The 13,282-nt window shown below is 42.1% G+C and overlaps 1 protein-coding gene across 1 annotated transcript in view; it reads left to right on the top strand.

The window, feature by feature from the left end:
* LOC128699581 (tyrosyl-DNA phosphodiesterase 2) overlaps positions 1-13,282 on the top strand; it is a gene marked incomplete at its 5' end in the record, with an annotated part of 80,928 nt that overhangs the window by 46,313 nt on the left and 21,333 nt on the right. Inside the window, 1 exon segment of the mRNA XM_070080225.1 lies at positions 1,387-1,557. Within this exon segment, the coding sequence (XP_069936326.1) occupies positions 1,387-1,557 (171 nt within the window).

Genomic DNA, 13,282 nt, shown 5'->3' with positions numbered 1-13,282 from the left:
AACAACTGTGTCATCAACTTCAGTCTGCCGCAACAACTGTGTCATCAACTTCAGTCTGCCACAACAACTGTGTCATCAACTTCAGTCTGCCACAACAACTGTGTCATCAACTTCAGTCTGCCACAACAACTGTGTCATCAACTTCAGTCTGCCACAACAACTGTGTCATCAACTTCAGTCTGCCACAACAACTGTGTCATCAACTTCAGTCTGCCACAACAACTGTGTCATCAACTTCAGTCTGCCACAACAACTGTGTCATCAACTTCAGTCTGCCACAACAACTGTGTCATCAACTTCAGTCTGCCACAACAACTGTGTCATCAACTTCAGTCTGCCACAACAACTGTGTCATCAACTTTCAACCATCATCAATGTGTTCATCAGTCACGGTGACATCATGCATAGGCCTTAGGCCTACTTTTACTAAACAATCTCCTTCCTGTGTAAACCTGAGCATCATTATTCTCATAATAAAAAACATATACAACACCTGCAGCAACAGGTGTTGTCTCAGGTGTTTGTTAACACTTGTGTTGCTATACAGTAGCAGCTGTTGTTTCAGGTGTTTAATAACACCTGTGTTACTACATAGCAGCAGTAGGTGTTGTCTCAGGTGTTTATTAACACTTGTGTTACTACACAGTAGCAGGTGTTTAATAACAGTTGTGTTACTACAAAGTACCAGGTGTTGTCTCAGGTGTTTAATAACAGTTGTGTTACTACAAAGTACCAGGTGTTGTCTCAGGTGTTTAATAACAGTTGAGTTACTACACAGTAGCAGGTGTTGTCTCAGGTGTTTAATAACAGTTGTGTTACTACAAAGTACCAGGTGTTGTATAACAGTTGAGTTACTACACAGTAGCAGGTGTTGTCTCAGGTGTTTAATAACAGTTGTGTTACTACAAAGTAGCAGGTGTTGTCTCAGGTGTTTAATAACAGTTGAGTTACTACACAGTAGCAGGTGTTGTCTCAGGTGTTTAATAACAGTTGTGTTACTACAAAGTAGCAGGTGTTGTCTCAGGTGTTTAATAACACCTGTGTTACTACATAGCAGCAGTAGGTGTTGTCTCAGGTATTTATTAATACTTGTGTTGCTATACAGTAGCAGCTGTTGTCTCAGGTGTTTATTAACACTTGTGTTACTACACAGTAGCAGGTGTTTAATAACAGTTTTCTTACTACAAAGTAGCAGATGTTGTCTCAGATGTTTAATAACAGTTGTGTAAGTTACTACACAGTAGCAGGTGTTGTCTCAGGTGTTTAATAACAGTTGTGTTACTACAAAGTAGCAGGTGTTGTCTCAGGTGTTTAATAACACTTGAGTTACTACACAGTAGCAGCAGGTGTTGTCCCAGGTGTTTAATAAGAGTTATGTATTTACAGGCACACATAGGAGATGTTAAGCTGAACTTACTGAACACTCACCTGGAGAGCACAGCTGAACACTCCAAGGAACGTGTTGAACAACTCACGCTAGCCTTCACTAACATGAAGTCGTGTTTACCATCTTCTACAGTCATATTTGGAGGAGATTTAAACATTCGCGACAAGGAAGTACGTGTGTTTGTTCAGTTTGTCAGGTAGTAACAGTCTGGTTGACCTAGACTGTCTAACCCACTACCAGCTGCTGGTAGTATCAGTCTGGTTGACCTAGACTGTCTAACCCACTACCAGCTGCTGGTAGTATCAGTCTGGTTGACCTAGACTGTCAAACCTGCTACCAGCTGCTGGTAGTAACAGTCTAGTTGACCTAGACTGTAATTAGGTGATAAATAATACACTTGTGACATTGTACATTAGGAAGAAAAAGTCATAGTCACAGACCCCTTCATTATGATGTAACTAGACAGGTGTTCTAGTAAGATTACCCCAGTCAAGACTAGACAGGTGTTCTAGTAAGATTACTCCAGTCAAGACTAGACAGGTGTTCTAGTAAGATTACCCCAGTCAAGACTAGACAGGTGTTCTAGTTAGATTACTCCAGTCAAGACTAGACAGGTGTTCTAGTTAGATTACTCCAGTCAAGACTAGACAGGTGTTCTAGTAAGATTACCCCAGTCAAGACTAGACAGGTGTTCTAGTTAGATTACTCCAGTCAAGACTAGACAGGTGTTCTAGTTAGATTACCCCAGTCAAGACTAGACAGGTGTTCTAGTAAGATTACCCCAGTCAAGACTAGACAGGTGTTCTAGTAAGATTACTCCAGTCAAGACTAGACAGGTGTTCTAGTAAGATTACCCCAGTCAAGACTAGACAGGTGTTCTAGTAAGATTACTCCAGTCAAGACTAGACAGGTGTTCTAGTAACCCCAGTCAAGACTAGACAGGTGTTCTAGTTAGATTACCCCAGTCAAGACTAGACAGGTGTTCTAGTAAGATTACCCCAGTCAAGACTAGACAGGTGTTCTAGTAAGATTACCCCAGTCAAGACTAGACAGGTGTTCTAGTAAGATTACCCCAGTCAAGACTAGACAGTTAGTGTCAAGACTAGACAGGTAGTAAGATTACCCCAGTCAAGACTAGACAGGTGTTCTAGTTAGATTACCCCAGTCAAGACTAGACAGGTGTTCTAGTAAGATTAGACTAGACAGGTGTTCTAGTAAGATTACTCCAGTCAAGACTAGACAGGTGTTTCTAGTAAGATTACCCCAGTCAAGACTAGACAGGTGCTCTAGTTAGATTACCCCAGTCAAGAGTTGACAGGTGCTTTAGTTAGATTACCCCAGTCAAGACTAGACAGGTGTTCTAGTTAGATTACCCCAGTCAAGACTAGACAGGTGTTCTAGTTAGATTACCCCAGTCAAGACTAGACAGGTGTTCTAGTTAGATTACCCCAGTCAAGACTAGACAGGTGTTCTAGTTAGATTACTCCAGTCAAGACTAGACAGGTGTTCTAGTAGAAGACTAGACAGGTGTTCTAGTTAGATTACCCCAGTCAAGACTAGACAGGTGTTCTAGTTAGATTACCCCAGTAGACAAGACTAGACAGACAGTGTTCTAGTTAGATTACCCCAGTCAAGACTAGACAGGTGTTCTAGTTAGATTACCCCAGTCAAGACTAGACAGGTGTTCTAGTTAGATTACCCCAGTCAAGACTAGACAGGTGTTCTAGTTAGATTACCCCAGTCAAGACTAGACAGGTGTTCTAGTTAGATTACCCCAGTCAAGACTAGACAGGTGTTCTAGTTAGATTACCCCAGTCAAGACTAGACAGGTGTTCTAGTTAGATTACCCCAGTCAAGACTAGACAGGTGTTCTAGTTAGATTACCCCAGTCAAGACTAGACAGGTGTTCTAGTTAGATTACTAGTAGACAGGTGTTCTAGTTAGATTACCCCAGTCAAGACTAGACACGTGCTCTAGTTAGATTACCCCAGTCAAGACTAGACAGGTGTTGTAGTTAGATTACCCCAAGACTAGACAGGTGTTCTAGTTAGATTACTAGACTAGACATGTGTTCTAGTTAGATTACCCCAGTCAAGACTAGACAGGTGTTCTAGTTAGATTACCCCAGTCAAGACTAGACAGGTGTTCTAGTTAGATTACCCCAGTCAAGACTAGACAGGTGCTCTAGTTAGATTACCCCAGTCAAGACTAAACAGGTGTTCTAGTTACTCAAGACTAGTCACAGGTGTTCTAGTTAGATTACCCCAGTCAAGACTAGACAGGTGTTCTAGTTAGATTACTCCAGTCAAGACTAGACAGGTGCTATAGTTAGATTACCCCAGTCAAGACTAGACAGGTGTTCTAGTAAGATTACCGCAGTCAAGACTAGACAGGTGTTCTAGTTAGATTACCCCAGTCAAGACTAGACAGGTGTTCTAGTTAGATTACCCCAGTCAAGACTAGACAGGTGGTCTAGTTAGATTACCCCAGTCAAGACTAGACAGGTGTTCTAGTTAGATTACCCCAAGACTAGACAGGTGTTCTAGTTAGATTACTCAAGACTAGACAGTGTTCTAGTTAGATGACCCCAGTCACGACTAGACAGGTGTTCTAGTTAGATTACCCCAGTCAAGACTAGACAGGTGCTCTAGTTAGATTACCCCAGTCAAGACTAGACAGGTTCTAGTTAGATAGTTAGATTCTAGTAACCCCCCCAGTCAAGACTAGACAGGTGTTCTAGTTAGATTACCCCAGTCAAGACTAGACAGGTGTTCTAGTTAGATTACCCCAGTCAAGACTAGACAGGTGTTCTAGTTAGATTACCCCAGTCAAGACTAGACAGGTGTTCTAGTTAGATTACCCCAGTCAAGACTAGACAGGTGTTCTAGTTAGATTACCCCAGTCAAGACTAGACAGGTGTTCTAGTTAGATTACCCCAGTCAAGACTAGACAGGTGTTCTAGTTAGATTACCCCAGTCAAGACTAGACAGGTGTTCTAGTTAGATTACCCCAGTCAAGACTAGACAGGTGTTCTAGTTAGATTACCCCAGTCAAGACTAGACAGGTGTTCTAGTTAGATTACCCCAGTCAAGACTAGACAGGTGTTCTAGTTAGATTACCCCAGTCAAGACTAGACAGGTGTTCTAGTTAGATTACCCCAGTCAAGACTAGACAGGTGTTCTAGTTAGATTACCCCAGTCAAGACTAGACAGGTGTTCTAGTTAGATTACCCCAGTCAAGACTAGACAGGTGTTCTAGTTAGATTACCCCAGTCAAGACTAGACAGGTGTTCTAGTTAGATTACCCCAGTCAAGACTAGACAGGTGTTCTAGTTACCCCAGTCAAGACTAGACAGGTGTACCCCAGTCAAGACTAGACAGGTGTTCTAGTTAGATTACCCCAGTCAAGACTAGACAGGTGTTCTAGTTAGATTACCCCAGTCAAGACTAGACAGGTGTTCTAGTTAGATTACCCCAGTCAAGACTAGACAGGTGTTCTAGTTAGATTACCCCAGTCAAGACTAGACAGGTGTTCTAGTTAGATTACCCCAGTCAAGACTAGACAGGTGTTCTAGTTAGATTACCCCAGTCAAGACTAGACAGGTGTTCTAGTTAGATTACCCCAGTCAAGACTAGACAGGTGTTCTAGTTAGATTACCCCAGTCAAGACTAGACAGGTGTTCTAGTTAGATTACCCCAGTCAAGACTAGACAGGTGTTCTAGTTAGATTACCCCAGTCAAGACTAGACAGGTGTTCTAGTTAGATTACCCCAGTCAAGACTAGACAGGTGTTCTAGTTAGATTACCCCAGTCAAGACTAGACAGGTGTTCTAGTTAGATTACCCCAGTCAAGACTAGACAGGTGTTCTAGTTAGATTACCCCAGTCAAGACTAGACAGGTGTTCTAGTTAGATTACCCCAGTCAAGACTAGACAGGTGTTCTAGTTAGATTACCCCAGTCAAGACTAGACAGGTGTTCTAGTTAGATTACCCCAGTCAAGACTAGACAGGTGTTCTAGTTAGATTACCCCAGTCAAGACTAGACAGGTGTTCTAGTTAGATTACCCCAGTCAAGACTAGACAGGTGTTCTAGTTAGATTACCCCAGTCAAGACTAGACAGGTGTTCTAGTTAGATTACCCCAGTCAAGACTAGACAGGTGTTCTAGTTAGATTACCCCAGTCAAGACTAAACATGTGTTCTAGTTAGATTACCCCAGTCAAGACTAGACAGGTGTTCTAGTTAGATTACCCCAGTCAAGACTAGACAGGTGTTCTAGTTAGATTACCCCAGTCAAGACTAGACAGGTGTTCTAGTTAGATTACCCCAGTCAAGACTAGACAGGTGTTCTAGTTAGATTACCCCAGTCAAGACTAGACAGGTGTTCTAGTTAGATTACCCCAGTCAAGACTAGACAGGTGTTCTAGTTAGATTACCCCAGTCAAGACTAGACAGGTGTTCTAGTTAGATTACCCCAGTCAAGACTAGACAGGTGTAGTTAGATTACCCCAGTCAAGACTAGACAGGTGTTCTAGTTAGATTACCCCAGTCAAGACTAGACAGGTGTTCTAGTTAGATTACCCCAGTCAAGACTAGACAGGTGTTCTAGTTAGATTACCCCAGTCAAGACTAGACAGGTGTTCTAGTTAGATTACCCCAGTCAAGACTAGACAGGTGTTCTAGTTAGATTACCCCAGTCAAGACTAGACAGGTGTTCTAGTTAGATTACCCCAGTCAAGACTAGACAGGTGTTCTAGTTAGATTACCCCAGTCAAGACTAGACAGGTGTTCTAGTTAGATTACCCCAGTCAAGACTAGACAGGTGTTCTAGTTAGATTACCCCAGTCAAGACTAGACAGGTGTTCTAGTTAGATTACCCCAGTCAAGACTAGACAGGTGTTCTAGTTAGATTACCCCAGTCAAGACTAGACAGGTGTTCTAGTTAGATTACCCCAGTCAAGACTAGACAGGTGTTCTAGTTAGATTACCCCAGTCATGACCCCAGTCAAGACTAGACAGGTGTTCTAGTTAGATTACCCCAGTCAAGACTAGGGTGTTCTAGTTAGATTACCCCAGTCAAGACTAGACAGGTGTTCTAGTTAGATTACCCCAGTCAAGACTAGACAGGTGTTCTAGTAATTACCCCAGATTACCCCAGTCAAGACTAGACAGGTGTTCTAGTTAGATTACCCCAGTCAAGACTAGACAGGTGTTCTAGTTAGATTACCCCAGTCAAGACTAGACAGGTGTTCTAGTTAGATTACCCCAGTCAAGACTAGACAGGTGTTCTAGTTAGATTACTCCAGTCAAGACTAGACAGGTGTTCTAGTTAGATTACCCCAGTCAAGACTAGACAGGTGTTCTAGTTAGATTACCCCAGTCAAGACTAGACAGGTGTTCTAGTTAGATTACCCCAGTCAAGACTAGACAGGTGTTCTAGTTAGATTACCCCAGTCAAGACTAGACAGGTGTTCTAGTTAGATTACCCCAGTCAAGACTAGACAGGTGTTCTAGTTAGATTACCCCAGTCAACTAGACAGGTGTTCTAGTTAGCTTACCCCAGTCAAGACTAGACAGGTGTTCTAGTTAGATTACCCCAGTCAAGACTAGACAGGTGATCTAGTTAGATTACCCCAGCCAAGACTAGACCTAGTCAAGACTAGACAGGTGTTCTAGTTAGATTACCCCAGTCAAGACTAGACAGGTGTTCTAGTTAGATTACCCCAGTCAAGACTAGACAGGTGTTCTAGTTAGATTACCCCAGTCAAGACTAGACAGGTGTTCTAGTTAGATTACCCCAGTCAAGACTAGACAGGTGTTCTAGTTAGATTACCCCAGTCAAGACTAGACAGGTGTTCTAGTTAGATTACCCCAGTCAAGACTAGACAGGTTCTCTAGTTAGATTACCCCAGTCAAGACTAGACAGGTGTTCTAGTTAGATTACCCCAGTCAAGACTAGACAGGTGTTCTAGTTAGATTACCCCAGTCAAGACTAGACAGGTGTTCTAGTTAAATTACCCCAGTCAAGACTAGACAGGTGTTCTAGTTAAATTACCCCAGTCAAGACTAGACAGGTGTTCTAGTTAAATTACCCCAGTCAAGACTAGACAGGTGTTCTAGTTAAATTACCCCAGTCAAGACTAGACAGGTGTTCTAGTTAAATTACCCCAGTCAAGACTAGACAGGTGTTCTAGTTAAATTACCCCAGTCAAGACTAGACAGGTGTTCTAGTTAAATTACCCCAGTCAAGACTAGACAGGTGTTCTCCAAGTCTGTTATTATCAACAATCTGAATATCGTGGACTTTTACAGTATTATCCTTATTCTGTTACTGCCAGATAATATTAATGATAAAAAAAATTGTGTTTACTTGCACCAAGTTGTTCAATGATCTCTTGGTTATTTACCAGAGTTTCTTTATTTGACAAAACCAGTTCTAGCAGTTTATTACCTCTGGTGAGTTTTGTTCCACACTGTTTCAGACAGCAGTCCAGAAATACTTCCTGGAAGTCACTGGACTCCAGATTATCAGTCACAGAAGTCCATTCAATTTGCTAAAGTTAAATTCTCCTTCCATTACTTCATTATTGTGTCTAGAAGCTCTGACACTTTTATCCCCAGGAAGTCTCCCAGTCTTCCTTTCTACGCCCCTCAAGGAAGGTTCCTTGATGCTGGTGTGGGGTTCTTGATCTAGGGAACTGGATCTATGCTACATTTCCCTGAATACCTTCCATCCCCCCACAGGCGCTGTATAATCCTACGGGTTTAGCGCTTCCCCCTTGATTATAATAATAATAATTCCTTTCTAAGTTTGGGGCTCAGTATATTATATCTAAAACTAATTTTTGTCTTTCTAGAAATTCTAGCCACACAAATTCTGTGACTAAACTATTTAGTTTTATACCTGTTTTTATGCAACAGTTTATATTTTCTTGTATATGTAAGATTAACCCTCATCCTTCCCGTTATATCTGTCAAGATGGAACAAGTTAAACCCTTGAAGGTGGCACTTGGCTGAGTGTCAGCTTGAAGGTGGCACTTGGCTGAGTGTCAGCTTGAAGGTGGCACTTGGCTGAGTGTCAGCTTGAAGGTGGCACTTGGCTGAGTGTCACCTTGAAGGTGGCACTTGGCTGAGTGTCAGCTTGAAGGTGGCACTTGGTTGAGTGTCAGCTTGAAGGTGGCACTTGGCTGAGTGTCAGCTTGAAGGTGGCACTTGGCTGAGTGTCAGCTTGAAGGTGGCACTTGGCTGAGTGTCAGCTTGAAGGTGGCACTTGGCTGAGTGTCAGCTTGAAGGTGGCACTTGGCTGAGTGTCAGCTTGAAGGTGGCACTTGGCTGAGTGTCACCTTGAAGGTGGCACTTGGCTGAGTGTCAGCTTGAAGGTGGCACTTGGTTGAGTGTCAGCTTGAAGGTGGCACTTGGCTGAGTGTCAGCTTGAAGGTGGCACTTGGCTGAGTGTCAGCTTGAAGGTGGCACTTGGCTGAGTGTCAGCTTGAAGGTGGCACTTGGCTGAGTGTCAGCTTGAAGGTGGCACTTGGCTGAGTGTCAGCTTGAAGAGGGAAGGATGAAGGATAGTCTTATATATACCAGGAAATATAAATTGTTGCATAAAAACACGTAGAAAATTAGATAGTTTAGTCACAGAATCTGTTTGGCTACAATTTCAAATTAAACCGTGTTCTAGTTATTGCAGTAACATCAATGTTTGTTGCAGGTGCAGCTGGACCTAACAGTATCATCAATGTTTGTTGCAGGTGCAGCTGGACCTAACAGTATCATCAATGTTTGTTGCAGGTGCAGCTGGACCTAACAGTATCATCAATGTTTGTTGCAGGTGCAGCTGGACCTAACAGTATCATCAATGTTTGTTGCAGGTGCAGCTGGACCTAACAGTATCATCAATGTTTGTTGCAGGTGCAGCTGGACCTAACAGTATCATCAATGTTTGTTGCAGGTGCAGCTGGACCTAACAGTATCATCAATGTTTGTTGCAGGTGCAGCTGGAACTAACAATATCATCAATGTTTGTTGCAGGTGCAGCTGGAACTAACAGTATCATCAATGTTTGTTGCAGGTGCAGCTGGAACTAACAATATCATCAATGTTTGTTGCAGGTGCAGCTGGAACTAACAGTATCATCAATGTTTGTTGCAGGTGCAGCTGGACCTAACAGTATCATCAATGTTTGTTGCAGGTGCAGCTGGAACTAACAATATCATCAATGTTTGTTGCAGGTGCAGCTGGAACTAACAGTATCATCAATGTTTGTTGCAGGTGCAGCTGGACCTAACAGTATCATCAATGTTTGTTGCAGGTGCAGCTGGAACTAACAATATCATCAATGTTTGTTGCAGGTGCAGCTGGAACTAACAATATCATCAATGTTTGTTGCAGGTGCAGCTGGAACTAACAGTATCATCAATGTTTGTTGCAGGTGCAGCTGGAACTAACAATATCATCAATGTTTGTTGCAGGTGCAGCTGGAACTAACAGTATCATCAATGTTTGTTGCAGGTGCAGCTGGACCTAACAGTATCATCAATGTTTGTTGCAGGTGCAGATGGACCTAACAATATCATCAATGTTTGTTGCAGGTGCAGCTGGAACTAACAATATCATCAATGTTTGTTGCAGGTGCAGATGGACCTAACAATATCATCAATGTTTGTTGCAGGTGCAGCTGGAACTAACAATAACATCAATGTTTGTTGCAGGTGCAGATGGACCTAACAATATCATCAATGTTTGTTGCAGGTGCAGCTGGAACTAACAGTATCATCAATGTTTGTTGCAGGTGCAGCTGGAACTAACAGTATCATCAATGTTTGTTGCAGGTGCAGCTGGAACTAACAGTATCATCAATGTTTGTTGCAGGTGCAGCTGGAACTAACAATATCATCAATGTTTGTTGCAGGTGCAGCTGGAACTAACAATATCATCAATGTTTGTTGCAGGTGCAGATGGACCTAACAATATCATCAATGTTTGTTGCAGGTGCAGCTGGAACTAACAGTATCATCAATGTTTGTTGCAGGTGCAGCTGGAACTAACAGTATCATCAATGTTTGTTGCAAGTGCAGCTAGAGCTAACAGTATCATCAATGGATATTAAAATGATATAAAATACCGACAGGTTGTTAGGTAAGACACATATGCAACAGTTAGGTATCTTTATTTCGAAACGTTTCGCCTACACAGTAGGCTTCTTCAGTCGAGTACAGAAAAGTTGATAGAAGAGACGTGAAGACGATGTAATCAGTCATCACGTGAATATTAAGATGGTATTTTATACCATCTTAATATCCACTCTGTCAGACACTGCAACACAAGGGTATCTTGGCACAGAACAGAAAACAATTTGGACAACTTCTACTAGTGAGAATGGCTGGATTTGAGAGGGATCTGACCTTCCAACGACAACATTCCTACCTCTACTAGTGGCCTACATCTCACCTCATGGCGGTATATAGGCTCCATCCTGTCACTTCAACTCCATATTGTTTCAGGCTATGGAACAATACTCTTCTCCAGACTGAGGGACTGACCACCTCAAAACTTCAAGGGTGATGGACTGATTACATCGTCTTCACATCTCTTTTGTCAACTTTTCTGTACTCGACTGAAGAAGCCTGCTGTGTAGGCGAAACATTTCGAAATAAAGATACCTAACTGTTGCATATGTGTCTTACCTAACAATATCATCAATGTTTGTTGCAGGTGCAGCTGGAACTAACAATAACATCAATGTTTGTTGCAGGTGCAGCTGGAACTAACAATAACATCAATGTTGCAGGTGCAGCTGGAACTAACAATAACATCAATGTTTGTTGCAGGTGCAGCTGGAACTAACAATATCATCAATGTTTGTTGCAGGTGCAGCTGGAACTAACAATAACATCAATGTTTGTTGCAGGTGCAGCTGGAACTAACAATAACATCAATGTTTGTTGCAGGTGCAGCTGGAACTAACAATAACATCAATGTTTGTTGCAGGTGCAGCTGGAACTAACAATATCATCAATGTTTGTTGCAGGTGCAGCTGGAACTAACAATAACATCAATGTTTGTTGCAGGTGCAGCTGGAACTAACAATAACATCAATGTTTGTTGCAGGTGCAGCTGGACTTAATTCCTTCATCTTGTTTCTGACACTTCCCTTGTTTCTGACACTTCCCTTGTTTCTGACACTTCCCTTGTTTCTGACACTTCACTTGTTTCTGACACTTCCCTTGTTTCTGACACTTCCCTTGTTTCTGACACTTCCCTTGTTTCTGACACTTCCCTTGTTTCTGACACTTCCCTTGTTTCTGACACTTCCCTTGTTTCTGACACTTCCCTTGTTTCTGACACTTCCCTTGTTTCTGACACTTCCCTTGTTTCTGACACTTCACTTGTTTCTGACACTTCCCTTGTTTCTGACACTTCCCTTGTTTCTGACACTTTCCTTGTTTCTGACACTTCCCTTGTTTCTGACACTTCCCTTGTTTCTGACACTTCCCTTGTTTCTGACACTTCCCTTGTTTCTGACACTTCCCTTGTTTCTGACACTTCCCTTGTTTCTGACACTTTCCTTGTTTCTGACACTTCCCTTGTTTCTGACACTTTCCTTGTTTCTGACACTTCCCTTGTTTCTGACAATTCACTTGTTTCTGACACTTCACTTGTTTCTGACACTTGTTTCTGACACTTCACTTGTTTCTGACACTTCCCTTGTTTGACACTTCACTTGTTTCTGACACTTCACTTATTTCTGACACTTGTTTCTGACACTTCCCTTGTTTCTGACACTTCCCTTGTTTCTGACACTTCCCTTGTTTCTGACACTTCCCTTGTTTCTGACACTTCCCTTGTTTCTGGCACTTCCCTTGTTTCTGACACTTTCCTTGTTTCTGACACTTTCCTTGTTTCTGACACTTCCCTTGTTTCTGACACTTTCCTTGTTTCTGACACTTCCCTTGTTTCTGACAATTCACTTGTTTCTGACACTTCACTTGTTTCTGACACTTGTTTCTGACACTTCACTTGTTTCTGACACTTCCCTTTTTGACACTTCACTTGTTTCTGACACTTCACTTATTTCTGACACTTGTTTCTGACACTTCCCTTGTTTCTGACACTTCCCTTGTTTCTGACACTTCCCTTGTTTCTGACACTTCCCTTGTTTCTGACACTTGTTTCTGACACTTCCCTTGTTTCTGACACTTGTTTCTGACACTTCCCTTGTTTCTGACACTTGTTTCTGACACTTCCCTTGTTTCTGACACTTCCCTTGTTTCTGACACTTGTTTCTGACACTTCCCTTGTTTCTGACACTTGTTTCTGACACTTGTTTCTGACACTTGTTTCTGACACTTGTTTCTGACACTTGTTTCTGACACTTGTTTCTGACACTTGTTTCTGACACTTGTTTCTGACACTTGTTTCTGACACTTGTATCTGACACTTGTTTCTGACACTTGTTTCTGACACTTGTTTCTGACACTTGTTTCTGACACTTCCCTTGTTTCTGACACTTGTTTCTGACACTTGTTTCTGACACTTGTTTCTGACACTTGTTTCTGACACTTGTTTCTGACACTTGTTTCTGACACTTGTTTCTGACACTTGTTTCTGACACTTGTTTCTGACACTTGTTTCTGACACTTGTTTCTGACACTTGTTTCTGACACTTGTTTCTGACACTTGTTTCTGACACTTGTTTCTGACACTTGTTTCTGACACTTGTTTCTGACACTTGTTTCTGACACTTGTTTCTGACACTTGTTTCTGACACTTGTTTCTGACACTTGTTTCTGACACTTGTTTCTGACACTTGTTTCTGACACTTGTTTCTGACACTTGTTTCTGACACTTGTTTCTGACACTTGTTTCTGACACTTGTTTCTGACACTTGTTTCTG

Source organism: Cherax quadricarinatus, unplaced genomic scaffold (assembly GCF_038502225.1).
Source record: "Cherax quadricarinatus isolate ZL_2023a unplaced genomic scaffold, ASM3850222v1 Contig238, whole genome shotgun sequence".
NCBI lineage: Eukaryota > Metazoa > Arthropoda > Malacostraca > Decapoda > Parastacidae > Cherax > Cherax quadricarinatus.
The sequence above is the reverse complement of the archived record's forward strand: the minus strand, read 5'-3'. Positions and strand labels throughout refer to the sequence as shown.